The sequence below is a fragment of the Ambystoma mexicanum genome, chromosome 3q, assembly GCF_040938575.1.
Source record: "Ambystoma mexicanum isolate Mex_15411 chromosome 3q, UKY_AmexF1_1, whole genome shotgun sequence".
Lineage (NCBI taxonomy): Eukaryota > Metazoa > Chordata > Amphibia > Caudata > Ambystomatidae > Ambystoma > Ambystoma mexicanum.
Window position 1 is genome coordinate 674852372 of NC_090926.1, and position 24473 is coordinate 674876844.

The window sequence follows — 24473 nt, forward strand, 5'->3', positions numbered from 1 at the left end:
TCGCACTTACCTTACGTTGCACTTCACTTGTTGCTCACCCATGAGCACCACAGCACCTATCCCAGTCCCCCTCCCTTCTGCACTTGCACGTTCTGAAAACTCACAAGGCATGGTAGGGGTGCCGCCCTCCCCACTGCATTTAATATTTGTATGTATTTCAATTGTTTCACATCTCCTTGTCCCGTCCCTGTTGCCCTGTGGGCGCTTTGAAGCAATATGTATTTCCTGTATAAGCGCCTAACAAGCAAGCCTTAAATAAATGAATACATACAATACATATGATTTGATTGGTAATTTATGCTGAAAACATGAAATATATGATTCATTGCAATATTATCTCCCAGAGTTTGGCATATTTTTCATAAAATGAGTAATTACTTAGATATTTATATCAAACTTGGGAGGAGTGTTTTTGTTGAAATTTGTCAGGCAAAATGCTAAGGGCCTTAATTTCCAGAATAAGGCAGTTCTGCCTTTCCATGGCCCCATTTTTTCTTTACAAAATCAAGCTGACCCTCTTCAAGTGCCTGAGCTAACTCTCAGTAGAAGCCTTAAACCTGCAGCATCTGAGCCTTCAGTAACTTCAGTTTCTGTGAGCCCTGTTGTCCACTCTGATTCTCTATCCTGGGGTGTCCATGAATGTGCAAGTTAGAATCTGGGGGCTTGAAATACCTCATATCACTTTTAGCACCCCTATACTCATTGACTTGCATTGGGCCTAAAGTCCCTATTTAAAAAGTATGCTAATTTATCGGGCATAAAGTGGAGTTGTCCTCTGTAGCATCATCTATGACATGAGTACTAGTAGTCTAGACCGCTCATAGCTGGAGGACTAACTCTGGTCTTTTTACCACAAATGTTGAAATAGCCAGTTGGATACGATTATCTGTTAGAGACTGAACTCTGAAAAGTGTGGGGAGGACTTCTAAACCATTGTTCATATGTCTTGAGAAACTCCTTATGATTCTTTTCTTCTCCCACTTAATCTGATTTCCTTTGTATATGCCTATGAATGTGTGAAATTCAATAATGGAAATCCATTTTATTGTTACCAAACTGTGGGTGTGAATATGTTTAACAGATATTTCCATGTATTAATATACTTTCAGCCAAAAATGCTTTGTATATACAACATAAAACAAAAAATAAACGCAACACTATACATATAATACAATTCATCCTATTAAAATAAAGCTTCATTAAGGCGTACAATTCTACAAATAGATGTTGTACATATGAACATTTGCAGTCACGTTTAAAATACAACTAAGTGTAGCACAAGATATAAACCTAAACGGTACTTAAAAATTCATAGATTTCAAATATTTCAATACATTTTCTATAAAATTTAATCATATAAAATATAAAATTCACATCATTTCCACCTATTAACATTTTCCACATAAGATTAGGATCATCACAATTAAAACTGTTACAATAACTTTTCATACATCGATATCTGATAAGATGCAGACTTGGGCATTCAGTCATTATGTGCTCAAGAGATTCATACGTGTTTTCTCCACATAGCACCAAAGTCATTCGCCAGCTTGCTTTGATTAAATTTCAATAGTAAATAATCTCTAACCACCCAAGCCTCAGGAAATACCACAATATATTTTGTAAGCAATTTCTCGCCATGATATATTCAATAAAGGGGCCACTTTGTGAATTGGTACTAAGGAGGACCACGTTATTTTCATAGTCGTACAATTTGATCTTCTTTTTCAGCCAATGTCTAATTCGATTAATATTATTAGGTAATAAATTAAGTTTGCATCCTTGTTTCTATTTATTAAAGGCCGTAAATATTTTTCCCCATGTCCGAAATTGAATAAAGTTGATAAAGCTTAGAAATGCTTTAGCATAGTCACCAGTGACGGTCTTATTGTCCAGAGTCATCACATCAACTGCACACACAAATGATCTGTTGATTACAGTAGACTGAATACATGTGAGTCCAAACTCAAGATAAAAGAATTCAACGGAGACTGCTTGGGGCATACAGAACAACTTTCTAAGCATTTTTGCTTCAAATATTTTTAGTTCCTTGATGAAACCATGCCCCCATATCTCAATCCCATATGTCAGCACAGGCACAATTTTCATCATATAACAGATATGTTGAGCAACAATATGGCAATATTGTTATATGCCAGATTAGCATGCAGCTCCCAGTTCAAGGCTTACAAGGCAGTAATTTGCAAGGCCATAAAAAAAACCTATTACTGGAATAGACTCACCAACTTGCTTACCACCTCAAGCAAACTTCACACGCTTATCTCCGAATTGTACTCACCTGCATGCACTGCCTCCACCCCCATCCACACCTAATCCCTCTGCAACTCCCTCTCAGATCACTTCCACAATATAACCCTACAAAGAAACAACAACATTGTCTCTAAAATAACATCACTCGCCTACCTCCAACTTGACCCCATTCGGGACATCAGCACTGCCTTCCACCCTCTGGATCTTCTCATCCTTCTCTCCACTTTCCCACCCTAAATTTCTCAAGCTACTACCAGCCGCACTCCAGGATCACCAGCAAACTCCTGCCGACATGCTCGTCTATTAGAAATCCTGACATCCACCTGCACTGACGATTTCACAAGATCCATCATCAACATCTCCCATTTCTGGCACTTTCCGAGCAGAATTCAAAACCTCCTACATGAAGCCCATGCTCAAAATGCCCATGCTTAGCCCCTGTGTCATGATTAATTACAGACCTATCACAAACGACCGATTTGTAGCTGAACTAATTGATCGTTCAGCATACTCACAACTATGCCAGCTCACAGAATCCAACAAGATTTTCGACCCCACCCGATTTGGCTTCAGACCCCTACAAGGAACAGAATAGTGCCTAGTTTCCATCTTGGATGTTCTTAAAAGACATTCATGCTTGGAAGGCTGTGCCACCCTAACCTTAGCTAACCTCTCGGCAGCCTTCAACACCATTGACCACCCCAACCACATAGTCAGACTTCACTCTCTTGACATCAGGGACAACACTCTGAAGTGGATATCCTCCTTCCTCTGCAACAGATCCCAAATATTACACCTGCCTCCTTTCTCCTCGACCCCCCGCCCAGTGGCCCAGGGAGAGCCGCAGGGTGTCTCTTCTTTCCATGGCTCTTTTATCTCTACCCGAGTCCCCTTCTAACATGCTACACTTATGCAGACAACACCCAAATTGTCTTCAAAATCCCAAAGGAACCCACTACCACCTGCCCAGATCTTGCAACAAGCATCTCAGAAATTGAGCACTGGTTGACCGTCAAGCACCTTGTACTCAACCCAGGCAGAACTGAGATCATGCTCTGTGGGAAGACCTTCCTCTTTCACTAACCCACCTCGTGGACACTCTCTTGAGGCCCACAGCCCTCCACCTCCAAAACAGTAAAAAACTTTGGATGCACTATGGACGCGGACCTGCCCCTATTACATCACATCAACTCTGTGAAAAAAGCTGCTACTTACACATTTTCATTCTCTGCAGCCTATTTCCCTACATTCCCTACATGACCTTCGCTCAAAGTCTCAGAAATCGTGTCTATCATCCTTTCTCGCTTAGACTATGCTATGACCCTATGCCTTGGAGCCACCACAACAAAACTAAGAAAACTCCAATGGGTACAAATCACAGCTGTAAAGCTCCTCCTAGTCCTTGGACCTGGAGAAACACATCTCACTGGCCCTCTGGCTTCTGATCAGGTGATGATCCCCCTTCAAGGCAATGTGCATCTGCTACCGACACACAGGACTGGAATACCTGCAGCATAAACTTGCACAATACAGGCCTAAAAGAAACCTCAGGTCAGGCACAGCACTTCTCCTCGACATCCCAGTTACAAAATCAACAAGAAAAGGGGGCTATGCTCTCTCAGTACAAGCACCCATCATCTGGTACTTGATTGCTTTAACTATCTGCCGCATAGAAGATCACCTCACCTTTAGGAAGGCTCACAAAACCTGGCCCTTCCCTTCGACAGCCTGATACACTCAGCTCATCTCCTGGCTGAATTATTATTCATCCCAGATGGGAATGCTGGGGCACCTGAGGAGTTGATAAGGGGGGACACATTATCACCCCCCATTGAATACATCCCAGTCAAGCCTTTGTGATAAGCTCTGCAAGATGTTCTCCAACCAGTTGTTAGTCTCTCTTCAATGGAATGTCAAACCTATCTGCACGGGCAGGACCCACTCACCTGCATAGCTCTCAATATACATTACTTGATTATACACACCCAAAACACGCATCACCTCATCATACAACTGACAACCACGGAAAATTCAGACAAGCCATTCTGATAATCAGAGATCCCACTCCCCTGATAACTATGGGTTGATGCTGGGGACCTAGCCGAACCCTACCCACCTTTGCACTGGCTAAAAATGTGCACACACATTTTAGAAATCCTTTTATCACCTCTTACATATCTGACTATGTTCCAAATGGGCCAAAGGGCGTTCAACCCCATAGCGCTTCGAGGCCATACCAATGGCAGTGGGTGCTGTACACATGCCATATAACATAACAGATGTAGCATACTAGTAGTGCGTTAAACCTGATGTTTTCTTGTTGTTAACACATAGCATATTTTTACATTTGCCTGAGTGGACCTCTCTTCCTTGATAGATTTTGTTCTTGTTAACTAAACATCACGCCAAGACTTCCTCCTTCTGGGTATTAACCTGACTGCTCAGTCACTTTACCTTTGAGAGTTTGGTAAAAACATATTTGTAAATTGGTTGCACCTTTAAGTTGGATTCTCAGACTCCTCAGGAGAGTTGGTTCTGCAACAGTCTCTTCACAAAGAGTAAGAGGAATGAGGAAAAGAGACAAGGGTGAGAAAGGGGGACTGAGAAGAAAAACTAGGATGTGGCCTCAGACTGGGTTGAAGGACTAGGAAGTAGGATTATGATGAGGGAAAAAGGACTAAGACAATGAAAAGTGCCTAAGATGTGAAATAAAGACCAGGGCAAGGAAGAGGAACATGGGCTAGGATAAGGAAGAGAGACAAGGATGAAGAAGAGGAATAGGGACACGAATGATGAGAAGGATTATGATAAGGAAGAGATACTGGAATGAAAATGGTGTAGCATTCTAACTGGAGACTAGGACAAGAAAGATGCACTAGGATGAGGAAATGGATAACGCCACAGGAAGTCGCACTAGAATAAGGAAGAAAAAGTAGGACTAGAATGAGTGATAGGGACTAGGGAGAGGGATGAGGAAATGAAACAGGAACTAGGAATAGGGAGATGAAGGTTGTGACAAGGGACTTAGATGAAGAAGACAGACTAGGATCAGGAAGAGGGGCTAGGATGAATATGAGGGATGCAGAAGAGGAACTGGGACAAGGGGCTAGAGCGAGGGACTATGCCAAGGGATTAGGATGTGGAAAAGGAATCATGATGAGGAAATAGAACATGGGAAATAGATACAGTGACGAAGAGGGACTAGGACAAGAAAGAGCATCTTGGACAAAGAATAGAGGCAAATAAGAATAATTAGGATGAGGAAGAAGGATGTGGAAGAAGAGAGTTAAGGACAAGGAAGAGGGACTGGGATTAGGAAAGTGGACTGGGTCAAGAGAGTAGGACTATGATGTGGGTGAAGCACTAGGAAGACGGACTAGGACAAGGAAGTGGACGAGGGACTATGATGAAGAAGGATTATAATGAGGGAGAGTGAGTAGGATGAGAAAAAGGTACAAGAAGGAGGGACAAGGATGAGGTGATGGATGCCGGAGGAATAGGGACTAGGGTGAAGAGGATGCACTAAATCAAGGAAGAGGTTCAGGAGAAAGAAGAGGAAGAAGGTCTAGGTGGAAATAGAATGTCTAGGAAGTGGGATGGGGAAGATAAACTACAAAGTGGAAAAGCGACTAGTGTGAAGTAGGGGGATTAACAGAAGCAAGAGGGACAATGTAAAGGGAAAAAGATGCAGAAGGATGATAAGAGACTAGGATGAGGGACGAGAGTGATGGACTAGGACAAGGAAAGGGTACTAAATTGCGCAAGAGTGATGGACAAGGGGAACTACTAAGAGGGATAAACAAGTGGAAGAAGGTTTAGAATGAATGGCTAGGAAGAATAAGAGGGACGAGAAAAAAGACTAGAAGAAGGGAGCAGAGCAAGAAAGAGGGAACAGGAGAAGGCACTGGGACAAAAAGCTAGAATGAGGAAATGGTACTGGGATAACAAACATCAGAGGAAGAGGGACAAGTTAAAGGTTCTGAGGTGATGAAGAGGGATTAATATGAGGAAAGGAAACAAGTAAGAGGAAGTTTGACTAAAATAAAGAAGGGTGACTATTGCGGTGTCTAGGCCAAGGAAGAGGGATTGGGATGAAGAAGTAGGTCTATAACAGGGAGCCTGAAAGAGACACTAGGATGGGGAAGTGGAAGACACCCCAGAGAGTGAAACAGGGAAGAGGGGCAATCAAGAGAGGCAAGGACAACATAGAGTATTTAGGACTAGGATGAGTCACATGGATTAGGATGAATAGAGGACAAAGAAGTGTAAGAGACACTAGGAACAGAAAGGGGAAGAGTGTTGAGGAAAAGGGACTATAACAATGAAGAGGATGGAGGAGTAGGATGAAGAAGACTGACTAGGGTGGCATGGAGTTTGAAGACATGGACGATGGTCTAGGATGGGGTAGGAGGACTCGCCTGAAGGACCAGAATGAGGAAGGAGTTGAAGTAACTAAGGTGCAAAAGAGGGACAGGGAAGAGAGTCTGACAGGAAGAGTAAGAGTGTCTATAAAGTGTGTCTAAGATGATGAGAGACAAAGAAGATGGTCTAGGATGAGGTATGAGGAAGGTTAGAGGGCTGAGGAAGAAGGATGACAAATAGAAGGGGGACTGAGTCTCACACTCCATGAACTACATCACTCTACAGTTTTCATTTGTTTAATTGTGCCTGCCCTGATAGAAGATGGAAGAGCAAAAGATGGTGTTTGTCAGGCCACAAAATAACAATCTGGGATACAGCCAATGCATGCCAATATCATTGCCATTTACAATGCCAAGGAAATATGCTTCTCTGCACGCTTTCTCTCTCCCTAGGCTTTGTTTTGCCCACAAGGTGGTGATAAAGCACCACCATATGCGCCAAAACCAAAAATAGGAAGTACAAACATTGCAAACAAGGGGTGGAGATGTGCACAAGCTGTTACTGATCATCCAGCTGACTACCGAACAATATATTTTGCAGGAAATTTAATAATACCAAATCAACTTTGCTACGGGGTCTAACGTTTCAATCTTGCCCCCGATTGTCTGCCGTTCTTGTTGTATTCCACCCCGTCTGGAGAATTCATCTGGGTTCAATCACAATGTCAATAGTCCACATTATGGTTAATGTGTGGATTTCAGATCACATGTATTATTTGTTTGCGTCCAAGAAAGAAAGTGTTTCGGTAAAGCCAGTAGGGCTAGTAATGCCCCTTACAAATCCATTATGTAAAATCACATGTGCCATGATTCTGTACAAGTGATCAATTGTCTCAACCAGGCTTAATTGTAGCAGCGGTGACACAGGCATACCACTTCATGGGTGGTCATCGGGCAAGCCATTGCAACTTGAATATTGTTTTTACTGAGCTTAGAACATAAACTTGGGGTTTCTCACACTAAGCAAAGTCCACATTGTGCCCGTTTGTGATCACGATTCAATATTCATGGCTGTGCATGCGTTTTACTGCCTACAGGTTGAGAAGCGGTTGGAGCTGGTCAAACAGGTCACCCACAACACCCACAAGAAGCTGACAGCATGCCTGCAAGGGCAGCAAGGGGTGGAGGGCGACAAGAGATCGGTGAGTGACTATACTTGTATACGATTATGACATTGATTATATTATTCAAGCCACGTTCAGATTTGTATTTTTGTATTTGTTTATCATTTGTATCGCGCACCAAACCCTGAGGTAGCTGGGCGCTTGAGAAACTTAGTAGTTACATACAGAAAGTGCAGGCACATTACAATCCAATGCAATAAAAACAGTAAAGGACCCTGGTTACATGTAGGTCAGGCAGGAGATCATGGAGGTAGAGTCTGGTATGACAGACACAGGATAAACAAAGTCATAAATAGTCAGTGGTAAGTGTACATGGTGGAGGCATCTTAGTGGAGAGACTTGTTGCTCAGCCAACTTTTTATATTGGCTTTAAAGGTGAGGAAGGAAGGTTCTTGTCTGAGGGGGATGGGGATGGAGTTCCAACGTTTCACATCTTGTACTGGGAAACTAGCTCCTCCAGCTGTTTTTAGATTGAATCTTCGTACCATCAGGTTGTGGGAATGAGATCATCTGGTAGTGCGTGAGGGTTGGTGTTTGCAGATTGTGTCCGCCAGGTATTTCAGGGCTTTGTTTGTGAGGCATTTGTGCGTGATGGCCAGGGTGCGTAGTGTGATTCTGTCACGGATGGGTAGCCAGTTGGCGTTATATCCATGAGTGGAGATGTGGCAGGATCTGGGAATACTGAGGGCTGCTCTCAGAGATTTATTCTGAAGTACCTGGAGTTTATTTAGGTTGTGTTCAGAAGAGCCCAGGAAGAGAGTGTTGCAGTAGCCGAGTTTGGATAGAGCAAGTGCTTTAGCCAACGTTAAGCAGCTGCTTGTGGACAGGTAAGCTTTACAGCTATAGATCAATTTATTGGTATAGTCCGTGGAAGATGCCACGCTGTTTACCTGTTTTTTGAGAGAGAGAGTTGAGTCAAGGTAGACCCCTAGTGTTTTTATTTCTTTGGAGACATTGATAGTATTGACGTCAATGACGAAAGATGAGTATCTGGGGTTGAGTTTATTCAGGCATGCCTGAGTACCCACGCTCATCAACTCTGTCTTGTCATCATTGAGGCAAAGACTGTTGGTAGCCATCCTAGCCTGGATTTCAAGGTAGATGGTGTTTAGTAGTTTTGAATCAGGATCGTAGCAGCTAGTGTTGGAGATGAGGACTTGAGTGTCATCTGCATAGTTAGTGTAGATGACACCCATGTTATCAAGGCGGTCGAACAGTAGCTTCTTAAATATATTGTAGAGTGTGAGCGACACACAGGAACCCTGTGGGAAGCCGCAGACTCTCAGTGTGGGGTCAGCTGAAGCTGACAGGGAGAAGACTCTGGTGGTTCTGTTTGATAGGAAGGATTTAACCCAGTCAGATGCATCAGTGGAGAAGGCTGCTGCTGGGTTAAGGTGTTTGGTAGGATTTGGTGTTCAACGAGGTCGAAGGCAGCGGATAAGTCTAGGAGTAGGAGGATTGCTAACTTACCATTGTCTTTTGCCTCGTCCATTTGGATCTTTAGATCTAGGAGGGCTGTCTCAGTTCCATGTTTGGGTCTGAAACCTGACTGTCTAAGTCCAAGGAGTTAATTCTCCTCTAGGTGCTTCTGTATTTGCAGATAAGCCACCCGATCCAGAATTTTTAGAAGGAATGGGACGGTGGTGATGGGCCTATAGTTGGTAGGGTCATTTGGATCGAGGTTGTTTTTTTTTTTAGTAGAGGCATAACCCAAGCTTCCTTGAGGTTATTGGGTACTTCATTGGAGGCGAATGAGGAGTTAATTAGTGCGATGAGGAAGGGGGCTAGGTCTTTGGCACCTTCTTTAATCACGGTGGCAGGGCAGATGTCGCCTTGGCAGTGAGATGGTTTCAGACTTTTTATAATTTCCTCAACTTCCTTTGGGCTGACTTGAGAGAGGCTGAAAGGAGTGCACGGGTGATGAGTTTTCTTTGGGTCAGAGGCCTGTTGGGTTCCGATGGTGAGGCTTGCCTTTTTAGCGCTGATCTTATTTTGGAGCAGGGTGATTTTATCTGCGAGTGCTTGCTGGATTTTAGTACACCATTCTGCATCTTTGATACAATCTTGTGTGGGCGGTGCAGGGGATTCGAGTTCTTTTAGGATACTGAAGAGTTCCTTAGAGCTGGATTTTGCATTCTGGATTCTGGAATTATAAGTTTCTTCTTTGGCCGTGTGGATAGCTGCTATGTAGGTTGCGGACGCTGACATAAATGCAGTTTTGTTGATGATGGACGGGGATTTACGCCAGGTAGATTCAGCTGATCTGTTTGTATTTCTGAGGCTTTTTAGTTCAAGGGTGAACCATTTGTTAAGGTGAGCCAGTGGTTTGGCTTTCCTGAGTTTAAGAGGGGCTGCCTTTTCAAGAGCAGATTTGAGAGTGTTATTGTATAGGTCTACCAAGTTGGGCGGGTCAAGGTTGCTGAATTTAGTCTCATTAAGGATGTTGCTAATGAGCGGCTGGAGGTTGTCTATGATTATGTTGTGACAATTTCTGGATAACGAAGGAGGTGCTAGAGTGGTTTTGGTTGAAGAGGGTCCAGGGATGGAGCATAGGATGAGATGATGGTCTGACCAGGCTACGGGTTCATTTTGGATAATAGAGGTAGAGCAGTTCAGGTCAGAGACCCAGTCCAACGTTCTACCTTTGGAATTGGTGGGTGTTGTGATTCTGTGTATAAAGCACAGGTTGGTGATCGAGTTGTCCGCAGGTAGAGCTTGATGATCATTAGGGTCTAAGATGCCAAAGTTCATGTCTCCTAAAAGAATGGTTTGGGATCCAAGTTTGGTATGAGTGGAGAGAAGACAAAAATTGCCATCAGCATGCTGTGCAGTACGGTACATCAGCATGCTGTGCAGTACGGTACATCAAAGTCTGGGGCTCGATAAAGCATACTGTCACATTCGCTAAGTGGTCATTATTTGCACAGAAAGTGTGCACTCCCAGTATTATAAGGATATTTGGTCAAGTGAAAGAGGCAGCTACTCTCATCACCACTCTGGAGTATCCCACCCCTTCTCACAAGACTGCTTTACACATGGTTATTGTCAGTCAAACCCCTGTTAACCAGCACAGTAAGCCAATCTGACCCAAGTACTCCCTCCCGCTCTGCCCAGACCTCCTCTCTCCAAACTCTCTTAGCAGGGGTATTGGTTTGATTTGATTGTTTGGTGCTTAAGTGAAAAATACACAAACACGTTTTGAGAAATATTATAATGCGTTCAATTAACAAAGATTGTGTTCCGCAGATTTTAAGGAAGAAGAAACGCCTTCATGGTTTGAAAGGGGCCTGATAAAAACCATTCTGGACTAGTTTGCTTATTGTCCACCTGTAAGATGAGATGAGGTCACACAGTTGTGAAAAACTCAAAAAAATGGATAGAGAGACATGTGACCTTGCAGAAGAAGACCCTTCCTGGGGGAGATGTAAAGAACCACAATAACATAACAAACTAGCGAAGTTTGGTTCACAAATGATTAATTGTGTCTTGCATAAGTATTGATTCGTTTTTAGAGTGGTCAAATAGTAGATAATTTCATGATCTGAAGAGTTGATTTGAACTCACTGACGAGGACCTCCTGCTCTATGCTAGTCTCTTAGACGTATTGCAGGCATCGGAAGATGGGCAGGGGATGAGTGAACCATCCCATTAGGAATTACAGAGGGGTTCAACACTACGCCTGCCTTTTCTGCCCGAGACATATGTAAAAACCCAGACAGGAGACTGGTAAGATAGTCAAAAATGTAACGAAAAGCCATACTCAGAAAGGCAGAGCAGTTTCATTTTTGGATAGGAAAGGCTAGGAAAAACTGGGAAGGTGTCTTCTGAACCTCATGGGACTCCAAGATCACTCGGTCTACTTTCTCAGCCCATGGATAGTCTGGACCAGAATGAGGATCAAAAAACCCAAACGAAACCAATTTGAAAAGTGCTTTTATTGCCAGAACCAGATCGGATATTCCAAGGGAAAATCTGGCTCTATATCTGTTAATTTGCAAGGGTGAATACCCGGCTCTCCTTGGGCATCATCATGTTGTTGTACAGGGCTAGGCATAAACAGATGGTGTCTTCAGTATAGGTAATTTCGGGTTATGGTTTTATCAGCCATTCAGATCATAACTTGCAGTTGGAAGGACCATAGTGGATTTGCGTGCTCTAAAATTTGTGAACAATCTGTTACACTACTCAGAGACTATAAAAATGTCCAGCTAGGGGGCTAGGTTTATGAGTGACCATCAAAGACCTGAGTTCATATGACTGGCTTCACATCACAACATGATATCCACACTGAAAGTAAAAGTCTGAAGGCCTTCATGAATAACACGCCCATACTTAATATTCCTGCATCTACTCCAACCTACCTATGTTAACACACACAGTTCCTGATTTACAAAGCGTTTATCAATAGGAAATCCCATTGAAAAACACTTTGTGACTCAGTCCCACATTTTTTATCTTATTTTTTTGGATTGCATTAGGAGCGGCCATCCTTCCCTTTCACTGCCACGCACCCTTATTTGAGGCTTTGTGATGCCAAATAACTTCACGAGGGAAGAAGGGAAGTGATTATCAACTAATCTGTATTAGCAAATTGTTAATTGGATCAATGCAGAGTTGATATGATCAATATGTCAGTATTGATGTCCTCTCCTAGCCGGTCTGTGATATGACCTTTTAACTGTTTTATTGTATGGAAGATATTGAATGACAAAAAAACAAAAGTTGAAGGTACTACACAGCCCAAACCAGGCGAATTGATAATCTAGCGGAATGCCTAATGTTTACCATCTGCCACGTGCCCCATCTCACACATTCATTGTCATTATTGTAATCAGTTAAATTCAACAAAAATATTGTATTTTAACATCTTTCGGAATGTTATAGTTCATGGAAATGCCTTAGAAACCATATATTTCACTAGAAAGCTCCTGATCTTTCACAAATTGACCCCAAAAGGACACAATATGACTGGGGCCCATCCTTCCAGTAAGTCCTCCATCTTTGAAAGCTTTGGGGTTCCCATAATTGATGGGTGAAAAGGCAGCAAAGGCTTACTAGAACGGCCAACCTTATGGCGGCCACCCTGCTAACAAACAATATGAATTGGGTATCCAGTGATAAAGTCGCCTGGGAAAAGGTCACCAGGGAACTACTTTTCCACAAATTTGCACTCCACAAAAATCAAGCAGTGTCCCCCAATATTCTAGAACTGGAGTTAATATAGTAATTAATACCTGTCCTAGATCATGTGGGGGAAGGCTTTTACGGGTGCAGGGAAAAAGGGAAAGAAATCGCCAACCAGGCAATTTATTTCCCAGGGGACATTTTCACATAGAACCTGTGGTTGTCTTGTCAGGCCATTCATGATGGTAAAGCACTGTGGCAGACTTATCAACATTCTCTCTTGTTCCCCTGAAGGCAGTCTCTCATGTTTCTGTCCGGTATGTTGTCAGTGTCATGTGATTTGTATCACATAACCCTGGGCTGAAACCCTTGAACTAGCAGAGTCGGAGGCCATGGCCCATTTAACTCGGTTTTCTTTCTGCCTAAAGCCATCCTCTGCAGAAAGTCTGGACTTGGGCTGGATTATTAGAATGTATTAGCAGGCACCAGCTCAATTATAATCCACAATGTTACACAAGAGACTTCCCATCTGAAACCACATTTTCCTGGGGCACTCTCAGCATTTGAAGCAATTGTCAGTCGGCTATTGGATGTCTTCCTATTTTCTTTTCATTCAGAAAAGTTTTGCAAAAGTGATGATGGGGGTCAATTCCAGTGTAGCATTATTTTTTGTGGATTGTGGTTTTTATCACAATCCATAATATTGTATTTCATATGATCCTGTTTGCCAGTATGCTTAATGCAAAATGTTGCAAACACTCAAAAGTTGACTCTCACTGAGAAACAATCAAATAACAATACATTTCTTATTTTAAAACATTTCAGCCTATATTAGTCGGAAACTGTGAAATCTCTAGTCATGCGGCCTAATTAAGAGTTGTCAATAGAGATTTGTCTGACCCGATTTCCAGTATGAGTTATCAGTACTGTTCATTTTATAACATTGCTAAGAAATACACTACTCTGAACCCTTTCCCTCTGGACAAGCATCATTACTGAAAGGCATGCTTGAATGGTAAGCTCTTTGACAATCCCAGTAAATTGGTCAAGGCCAGCCTTTCCGGGGTGATGATGCTTTGTCATATTCTGATCCTCCTTTGAGGCCTAATGGTTGTTTATGAGGTCAATTCAAGGCTGGCCTCCTCATTACACTGGCCCTATAAACTAGAAGTCTGACTTCTTGTGTACATTTGGTCACTCCTAAATATAGGAATGTATTTATATCTGCCTGTAATCTCATTACAAATTCATAGTCCCACTGCTTTGCAGTCTAGATTCTATTTCTCTTATCTTTGCTCAATAGCTCATCAGAGTAGCTTGGGGATGGAGGAACCTCTGAATCTTCCGAGGAACCCCAGAACTATCTATGCAGGGATACATGCACACACATTGCCTGTTTTATGGCAGCTCAACATTGGCAACATGGCAGGATTACTTTAGAATCCATGAAAATCTTCTGACCCCCTTTTGAGACATAGAATATTACAACTCAAGCAAACATACAGGCAGAATAGAATTGATTGTATATTCTTTTTCGGCTCCAGTCACCAGGTTCGTAGATTTTTCACACTGACTGCAAAAGATTCCAGAGGTAGTAATAAGCAGCTGCAGCATGTTGCAATATAATTACTTTATTACCTACAAATAGCAGAATTGTAGGCTTACTGCCTCCCATCTTCGATTCATCAGATGACACTTGATGTAATCATTTTACCAAATTGTTTAAGAAGATAACTGAAGAGCCGCCAGAACTCATTCCTGGTGCACCTCTTTCTATGTGTCATTCATATTGCCTTGTATTCCATACCTCATTCCGGATCTCTTATGCTCATAAAGGGCTATTGTACATTTCAGCATACCTCCCTCGACTCCAATCAAATCAAGAACAGACCACAGCCTGTTCCTGTCGTCACTGTCGAAGGCGGTTCACTGATCCATAAACGCCAAGTAGCTAGGAGAATGGTACGTATGGACCTGCTCGGCCAGAATAAAACAGAAGTTCCGAAATTGGTGTATGCTGCTTTTACCCAGCTGGAGGCCATACTGGCATGGTGTGATGATGATCTCAACATTTACCCATTCTATCCCCTGGGTATGAATACATGTATTGAATTGTTTCGCACTGGCCTTTAACCGTAAAATTAGTCTGTAATATGTACATTTTTCGAGGGATCCATTCTTGAAAATTGGTATCAAAACTGTCTGCCTAAAAGTTGGAGCTTCTACCTTTTTAAGCTTTCATAGAACTAAATACCAGTATCACTGTGGAGACATGTCTGAAATGAACTTACAAAATTCTACAATATTTTAGCCTGGTCCCAGAGACTCTCTAGATTTGTGTTTTTAAAATTGAATCTAATGTTTCTTTGATGGAGACATGTTTCCAGACACTTATGGATTACACATCCTACAGTCAGTAAAGCCCCTGGACACTGACTTTGAAGTCCATGACTCCCTAGTGGACATGGATGCCATACTGTTTACCTAGGGTAGTCAGTTTCACAATAACTCGTGCTGCCTTTATTTCTCCAGCACTGTTTGGTTTTCCTCCAACAAACTCTTGACATCTGCACTCTCCTGGCCTCTAATTACTAGTGCTCAGCAGCTCCTTTCCTGTTCTGTTTTCTTAGCACCAATCAGTATTTTACTGCATTACCTGGTCTTAAGAGTTGTGCCATTTGTGACATCTGGGGATTTAATGATTGCTTCTAGATTGTTCTTCCGCTCTCTGCACTTGTTCGGCACACCCCACAACCTCAATCCCTTGTTTCCTCTGACAATAACAGTGATCCCTTGAGAGGAATGAACCCATTTGTATCAGCAAATCTATCAGGTTCATGGATTATCTCGAAATATGGCAGTGATTCCTATCATTTTAAAGGGATATTCTGGTATCCAAACTCTGCATTGCCCATTTTATGCATATCAAACCAAGTATGAATTAAACAAAAAAGGGATGTTACGTGGATTGGAAATGGATATAGTGATTTAAGCTGACACTGTTATATTTGCATAGATATGTAGAATGAACATGCACACAGGTCAATCGAGTAGAACATTCTTCCACTTGCTTGCATCTGTAAAATTATCTAGCAAAATATCCACTAAAAGATGTGATCAAACTCGTCTCAAGACCTATTTGCTTATCGTACTCAATATTCAATCAATGATCAAAGATTACTTGAAATGTACGTGACTCAATGATCAAAGATTACTTGCAGTTAAGAAAAATGTTAAAAGCTTGGCTCTGGAACCACGCGTTTTAGGGCACTAAGCTACGAGGTGGAAAACCAGTTTGTTTTATGAAAAAGGTTTTGTGGTATCTTAGAGGATCCAGGTATTATCCATTTTTTTTGCAACTCTAATTTGGTTTAAGAGTGTGGGTATCTTTGGGAAATGAATTATAGCTCAGATGCACTTGTTTGCCATGTTCATGTTATGGAAACATTCGAAATAAATACAAATAAATAAATTAAAGACCACATTTATCCTAAGTGCTATGCATACATTACTAAAAATATGAGCAAAAGGTTTGATGAGTGGTACATTATTGCAATATCAATCATTAGAATCCAAAGTCAGAAGGGAACACAGATATACATTTGGTTTTAAAAAAGCATGGGTAGGTGAAGGTCAGGTAAAATGGGGAGATTACAAAATGTGGGTTAACGAAAGAGTAAAGAAAAATAACATGAACAGTGTATATGGGCCCTGACAAAGTCAGAAAGTTTGAAAAGTAGAAAGAAGGGTAGACAAATATTTGTAAGGCAAAGCTCAAGGGGTTTTAAAGTAAGGAATTCACATAAATACAATGAGAAAAATATGATAGATACTACATTGTACAAACAGTATTAGTAAAATGGACTGAAACTGAGCGTTTTCTGGAAGGCTGACATTAACCACTGTCATTATGTATTGGGGGAAATGGAAGCTGTTGTTTTAACGTTATACTCTTCAAGTCACTTGACATTATACCAGTTTGTGTGTGTGTGTTTGTGCATATAGTCTTGAAATAGACATCGTTTTTAAAATTGAAAGTTAATAGTCTTATCAGCCAGTAATAGGATAGGAGACAATGCCAGGCAGATTTCCTTCTTATTTGTGTCTATCCAGAGAAACAGAAGAGAGGGTTTATTTGGGTTAGGACCACGATCTAGGCTTCCATGTCATGACTGAAAGATACAATTGAAATATTTGACATCCTCATAGATGTGTTTGAGAACCAACATAGGTGATTACTCAGGTAAGTAGAAGAGAGAATTTCAAACCGAAATGAGGCCAACAGCAGAGTCTTGGCAAACCCCATAAGAAAGTGATATTGCTGCAGAAAGATAACCTGCAAGAAGACAGATAGGGTGCATGATGAGAGATGATCACAACTCCAAGGAAGAATAGTCTGAACATTTCAAGACTAGAGTGATGGAGCGAAGAGGAGTTTGGGATGTCAACAGCATGAAAAGCAAGTGAAAGAGCAAGCACTGGAATTGAAGAACATTTTTAATGTAGAAATTAGTGTGGCTAGTTTGCAACAGAGAGAAGAGTCCTCTTAGATGAGTTCATGGGACAGATTATCAAGAACAAAGAAAGCGGAGATCATTCCCCAGAAGGATCAAAGAGGATAGGGAATGGACGCTCATTTGCAGATGATTTCAATGGTTGTAGAATAAAGAAACTGGGAGATGGTTTAATTAAGCAACATTACCTGAGCGGGGGTGGAGCGAGGGGGCATTACTGGACTAGGTAATGCCCAGGGCCAGAAAATGATAGCACGTTGTACCGGTGTAATAATGGTGTTTATTTTTTAAGTTGAGAAACAACTAGTTCAGCGTTTCTCAACTTACAAAATACGATGCCATGGATTGGGGTCAAGGGAACTTCTCGCAGTCCCTTATCCTTTTCCATGGAGGTTATTCGTGCATCAGATGCACGCGGGTAACACTACTGTTCCCAGCGCCATAGGGGGACAGGAGCACATAGTAAGATGGGTGGGGGGGACTAAATATGTGGAAAAGGGTGTGGGGGAGTTGGGGAGATGGCTGAATGGGGCCACGGGCCATAGCTCAGCACTTACCTAGTTATCTGGCGGGGGAAGATGATGGCCTCCAGCTCAGGGGAGGCTCGGAGCATAGGTTTACCATGTGGTAAAGCCATCATTCTGACTAGATGAAATGAACAAAGAATATACATCAGGAGGTTTCCTCTAGCATGGCACAGACAATAAAATGGTACTGTAGGTCTTGCTGAGTAGACACATACAACAGGTAGGAACAGGGAGGAAGGATAGTGTCATCACCTGGGTCTGTGCTTACCTGGGTCATGATCTGGGATTGCTTAACGCAGGGAGAAGTATCTTGATCTGGGTCTGTGCTTTCCTGGGTCCTGTGCTATGAGGTCATGGTGGAACCTTCAAGTTGCATGAAAGGGTGGCATGGTTAGGGTTCTGGGATTCCAGGGTTGACAGTTAGCTATTGTACTGGATGGATGTGGATGTCCCAATATTTTCCTCTACTACTTTGATACTTCAATAAGCTCACTTAAAACTTACCTTTGGTAGCTATATCACTGGCAACGAGGATGGTTAGTCTGCTGGGAAGGAGCAGCTGGTGAGGAGTACCGCCTTCCTTAGGTGACATTCATTCTCCATATCAAGTTCCGGATGGCCAGAAGCAGTTGGCTCGGCGGATCCTGTAGACCGGGTGGTGCAGGAGCAGCAGCAGGACCACTGTCGGGGTCCGTGAGGGTGGCCCTGGCAAGTGGCAGGCTGGATCACAGAGTGGTGTGGTCCATACGTTGGATGTACAGTTGTCAGCGCTGTGGATGAGCATGGTGCCAGGGGGCTGAGGTGGCCCATGGTCAAGAGGAGCGGAGAGGAGTCAAGACGAGCGACGGCCCTTGTGTACTTTCCAGGCATACCAGGCTGTGAGGTGCAGCCTCTGTTCTGGCAGCCAGGAAGCATCAGCAGATGAGAAGTGGCCAGTGTGCTGTTTTGCAGTGACGGTAATTGAGGCAGCGCTGTCATGGAGAGCAAGGCAGAACCTCCATTGTAGTGAGTGTGTTTGCTACCAAACTGTTGCGAGTGGTTCAGGCTAGGGGTCTCTGGGACATTTTTGATGGCTACTGCTGCGAGTGGTTCAGGATAGGGGTCTCTGGGACATTTTTGATGGCTACTGCGTGTCGGGACGAGCAGCAGCTGTCAGAAGGTGGCGTAGCTGAAGCAGTCGGGGCTGGGGCTGGACGGGACGTTTATTCTCCGGTGCACGTGGACTATATGATGACGTCGGAGGATTTGGAAGTCGCGTTCCAGCTTCGCCAACGGGAACGCAACATTGCGTGGGTTGGTAACGTTCTCTTGGAACTCAGCGCTGGTGATGAGGGCGCCGAGAGACGTGCTTTGAAATGAGAATGGAAAGGATGGCTGTTCCTGCGTGTCTATGGAGCGCAAACCACAGGAGTGTTTTCTGAGCTACACGGGACATCTGTCATCGTGGCGGAGCCCATTGCAGGAAATGCGGTTTTAGGGTTTGGTGGTCCACGGTGCAGAGATGCAAGAGGTCGCAAGAACCAGGGTTTGTTTGTCGGTCATGGGGCGACCGGTGAGGACGGGCCGGAACAGCGGAAGAGAAGGTGTGTTTCAAGAAAGTTCGTTGAGGATGACACATGCTTCATGTGCGCCAAGGGGTGGCTGCACCAACAAGTTTTATGCGACAAGTGCAGCAGTGTGGCGGTGTGCTTGAGGAAGCTGGATCATGACTTGTGGAGTTCATACATGCGCATGAATGCTCTTTCAAGGTCTGAGGACTGAGTATGGTGGTGTTTGGGGAGGCCTGTAATGATGTTTTGTATATGTTGTGGCTCCGGGGGATAGTGTTTGCCATGGGGTTGGGCCATGGGTTGATGTTAGTGGTCTGGGCCTGTTGGATGAATTATGAAGATTGTTGTGTTTGTGGCCAATTTTGTTTAGGATACTGCAGGGTTTCCGTGGACTCGTGGACGCAGGGTTCAAGGTAATTGTGTGTGTGTATTTCTTTGATGTATTTTGTTTTCTTTGCGGGGGGTGTTTGGACTCTCTTCTGTGGGGTTTGTAGCTGTTTTGCTTTCTTTGGACATGAGGACGTGGGGGCAGAGCGCTGGACTTTAGCACTGTGTCATTTGGTTGGGGCGTACCGTGGTGCTTTTCAGCTGTGGGATGTCATGCTTTTGCGGTTTTACCTGTTGTGCTTGGTGTTCTGTGTTTGTTCGTAGGGGATCTTCCCCTGGTAATTTACAGAGTGGCCGGGGTGCGGGCTCTGGTGGGGCTATTGGTGATGTTGGGTTTGGGCAGTTAGGAGTTGGCTCATTTTACACAGGGTATGGGCTTTGTGGTGTGGACTCATTTAAATGGGGTCTGGGGTATGGGCGGTGAGGTGCTGACTCATTTAAATGGGGTCTGGGGTATGGGCGGTGAGGTGCTGACCCAATTGACACGGGGTGTGGGCAGTGAGGTGCTGACTCCTTTGAAATGGGGTGTGGGCAGTGAGGTGCTGACTCCTTTGAAATGGGGTATGGGCAGTGAGGTGCTGACTCCTTTGAAATGGGGTATGGGCAGTGAGGTGCTGACTCCTTTGAAATGGGGTATGTGCAGTGAGGTGCTGACCCATTTAAATGGGGTATGGGCAGTGAGGTGCTGACTCCTTTGAAATGGGGTATGTGCAGTGAGGTGCTGACCCATTTGACACGTCAATTGAAACGGGGTATGGGCAGTGAGGTGCTGACTCATTTGACACGCGTTGTGAGGTGCTGTCACATTTTAAATGGGGTTATGGGCAGTTAGGTGCTGACTCATTTGAAACGGGTTATGGGCGGTCAGGTGCTTCTCCATCATACATGGGTATGGGCAGTTAGGTGCTGTCTTATTTTCAGAGTGCCGGGTGGGCTCTTGGGCTATTTTGAGATATGTTGAGAGTGTAGTTGTGGTTGGTTATTCCTGTTTTTTGTTTCCTTTCTGGATTCCACAGTGGGGCTTCTAGTTTTGGTCCTGCGTTCTTAGGAGTCCATCGCGTTTTGTAGGCATTTTTGGGTAAGGAGGGAGAAGTGTCATGATCTGGGTCTGTGCTCTGGAGTGGGACACATGTGCATTCCCCACTGCAAAAATCAATAGATATGACATATATCAGTTGCCAACTAAGTGACACCTGTTGGAGAAATTGAGGTCAAAGTTCACTTTTCCCTCCAGTGTTGTCACCAGATAAACTAAACATAATCAATGTCTGCTATTTTGAGGGCGATTTTAAATGACCGTGCCGCTCCTATAACTCAGTCAATCTGTGCCTAAAACATGGAGGCTAAAATGAGCATGTTTTATCAGTCTAAGTGTGTGCTCTTTAAACGTCCTTTACTGCAACAGTGATTAATCTATTCAGTGGGTGGAGATGTGATCTTTCGTTGCTCCTTTGTTGACCAGATTCTCTGCTAACTCCTAATATGACCCATTTATATAGATGTTCAAGTTCATAAAAATCCCATCCCACCCTCCTCTTCTAATGAAAACAAGCACGGATGGTTGACCCACTCATAATAAAGTCTTCATTTCCCTGCTGTGGCTAGTCTACTACATTTGAAGCACTCAAAATAGTAACCTATACGCCCCTCCAAACCAATAAACTGTCCATGAAGTGTCAGTGACCAGTGAGGAACAATCACATTTCTCATGGTTTCTGGCTTTGTCCTGATTTCCAAGGTTTACAGTTTGCATTTGGGGGCCCACTCGGGTGAGCATTCGAGCCATCTGGCTCTAGTTTTCATTGAACAATTCTGCACTGATCATCAAAATTCAGGCCCTTTGATCTGGCCATGGGGTCACCTCTATGGCATTATTTCCATAGTTCAACATCGTTTCTGGTGTGTGTGTGTGCGCTTATGTGTTGCGCCTTATGTGGCTGCATAAGTGTGGAACAAACAGGGGTGCAATTCCTGTCTTGCCTGTGCCAGGTTATAGGTCAAAGGATCGAATCAAAAGGATCTAAATACAATAGGGTCTAATCAAAGGACCGAAAACAAAAGGGTCGAATTTTCTTTTTTTTTTTATGGGGGGTAGGGGATTCACCCCCAAGCCCCTGTTTTTGGTTTTAAAAATCACCTTTTTTGTCCTATATGGAAACCCAAAAAAAAGATACATTAAAAAAAAAAAATTCGACCCTTTTGTTTTAGGTCCTATTGACTCGACCCTATTGCATTCGATCCTTTGCCGGACACCGTAAAGTCTATAGCTATAGTGAAAGTGTGTGGGTTCATGAGGTCTTAAAGTCCTATGGTTATTTTGTAAATCACTGTGCCTTCATCCAAATAGGACATTTGAAAGCATATCCACAGGAACATGTGAGCCTTGTGCCTTTACGCAGTAAACGCAGCCGGCGGCGGGCTAACAATGACCAATGACATTTACAATCAAAAATGAATACTAGTCAGCATTTTTTATGTTAAGCACACACTGCAAATTATTAGCCCTGTACATTTTCAGCATTAACTGGAAGGCACCCATCACTCAAAGTCCCTTTGGCTTACTTCTTAACACAAAATTACCTTTGTGAAAGTCATCTTGTTGTTCAACAAGCTTGTCACAGCTGCATCACCAAGGCACTTACTACATTCAGTATGTGTAGGGGCTTGGCTTTCCTGGTATGCTCCATTTGACCAGCATTGGTCATGGGTATAGTGTGTTGCGGCACCATGGTCATGTGAGAGAACCAGAGTTTTAATGATACCATTGGAGCGGTTGAAACTCTTTATCGATATATAAAACGTGACCATAAACTGTGACATTTTAGGCCTCTCTCTGTGCTTCTAATGCGATGGAATTACGGGGTAGACTTGAGTATTGCTGGATCATACATACATGGCTTTGTTTTTTTTGAGTGTTGTTTAGTTAAGGTCCCAAGGGTCTTGCCACATAAGGATTATATAATCAGTTATTCACAAGGGCCACTAGCTAATCAGATGGCTGGAATACACATTATCTGCCCTCTGTTCCAGACACCCGAGGCCCGTTTTTATGTGGGAAGGCAACAGGGAGCCTCTTCCTGTTGCCTCCACACTTCTCTCCCATCCCCCAAAACCAATGTACCACCTTTCCCACCCTGTCCACACCCCTCCCAACTTACCTGCTTTGAGCACCGGCACCTGCTCTCATTTTTTTTTTCCCTTCCGTCAGGGGACTGACTGTGTAAGCAGCGAATCTCCAGAGGGTGAAAAAAAACATTTGCACCCTGGATGAACCCCAGGGGGTGGGAATGGCTTTCACCCCAAGACGGGGGTGCGGACATGGCCAGTAACGGGCCAAGCCCACGCGAGGCCCTAAATTCGCTCGGCCCTACCATGGCTCGGGCTGGTGGTCATGCTTAATGGCCATGTCCACCCCACGCCTAGGGGCTGAAGGCCATAATATAGGCCCCGGGGTAGATCTGTAGTTACTGTGTTAATAGCTTTTTGTTATTATTTTAGTAGATCCAATCAATATCATCAAGTGATCAAAGAAATTGACACCACACAATATTGTGTTGATCCACAAAATTGAATTCCTCTGGGGAACTTTGTGCAGCCATTTTAGAATGAATCTTTGCCCCTCTGTAGCAACCATTGCAAAGTAGCAAGAATATATTGGTGATTGAAAGCCTAACATTGTTCTGCTGGGGATGTTTCTTGCATGAAAATAGGCACACATTGTATAACTGCACTACAGAGTAGACAATCTAACTAAACATGAATTCCCTCTCTCTCTCTCTCGCTCTCTCTCGCTCTCTCTCGCTCTCTCTCCCTCTCTCTCTCTCCCTCTCTCCCTCCCTCCCTCTCTCGCTCTCTCTCTCTCCCTCGCTCCCTCTCTCTCTCGCTCTCTCTCCCTCTCTCTCGCTCTCTCTCTCTCTCTCTCTCGCTCTCTCTCCCTCTCTCTCCCTCTCTCCCTCCCTCCCTCTCTCGCTCTCTCTCTCTCTCTCTCTCGCTCTCTCTCCCTCTCTCTCTCGCTCTCTCTCTCGCTCTCTCTCTTGCTCTCTCTCCCTCTCTCTCTCTCCCTCTCTCTCCCTCTCTCTCTCGCTCTCTCTCTCTCTCGCGCTCCCTCTCTCTCTCTCTCGCTCTCTCTCTCTCTCTCTCGCTCTCCCTCCCTCTCTCTCCCTCTCTCTCTCGCTCTCTCTCTCTCTCTCTCTCCCTCTCTCTCGCTCTCCTCTCTCCCTCTTTGGACAGTTATAGTGTCTACTCTATAGTGCAGAGATACTGGCTGGCCCTGGGTTTACTTTCAGACACTAGGCAGCCTCCGCTGAACAGTGGCAGGCTTCAGCCAACAATCACTCCTTGTTACTTCATAACAGCTGCAGTAGAGTGTTAAAGATTAATTCTAAAATGGATATTTCCAGTTCGCCACATGAGTCAATTTGTGTGTGCATTTGTCAGGCCGGTGTGAAGATTTGCATAAAGACAATTGCAAGTCTCCAGGGTGACACTGGTGATTGCTTAAATGTTTTGAAAAGAAAATGACTAGTGTTACCACTCGTACCTGTGTGTTTGTCGT

General features: G+C 43.7%; 1 protein-coding gene across 6 annotated transcripts in view; it reads left to right on the forward strand.

Moving 5' to 3' along the window:
- ARHGAP44 (Rho GTPase activating protein 44) overlaps positions 1 to 24473 on the forward strand; it is an 819716-nt gene that overhangs the window by 509555 nt on the left and 285688 nt on the right. For 4 of the 6 annotated variants that reach the window (XM_069654562.1, XM_069654566.1, XM_069654567.1 and 1 more), the window contains exons 3-4: positions 7730 to 7834; positions 14795 to 14902. In XM_069654562.1, the coding sequence (XP_069510663.1) occupies positions 7730 to 7834; positions 14795 to 14902 (213 nt within the window). The remainder of the gene's footprint in view (positions 1 to 7729; positions 7835 to 14794; positions 14903 to 24473) is intronic. The other 2 variants (XM_069654563.1, XM_069654568.1) reach the window with 1 other exon arrangement.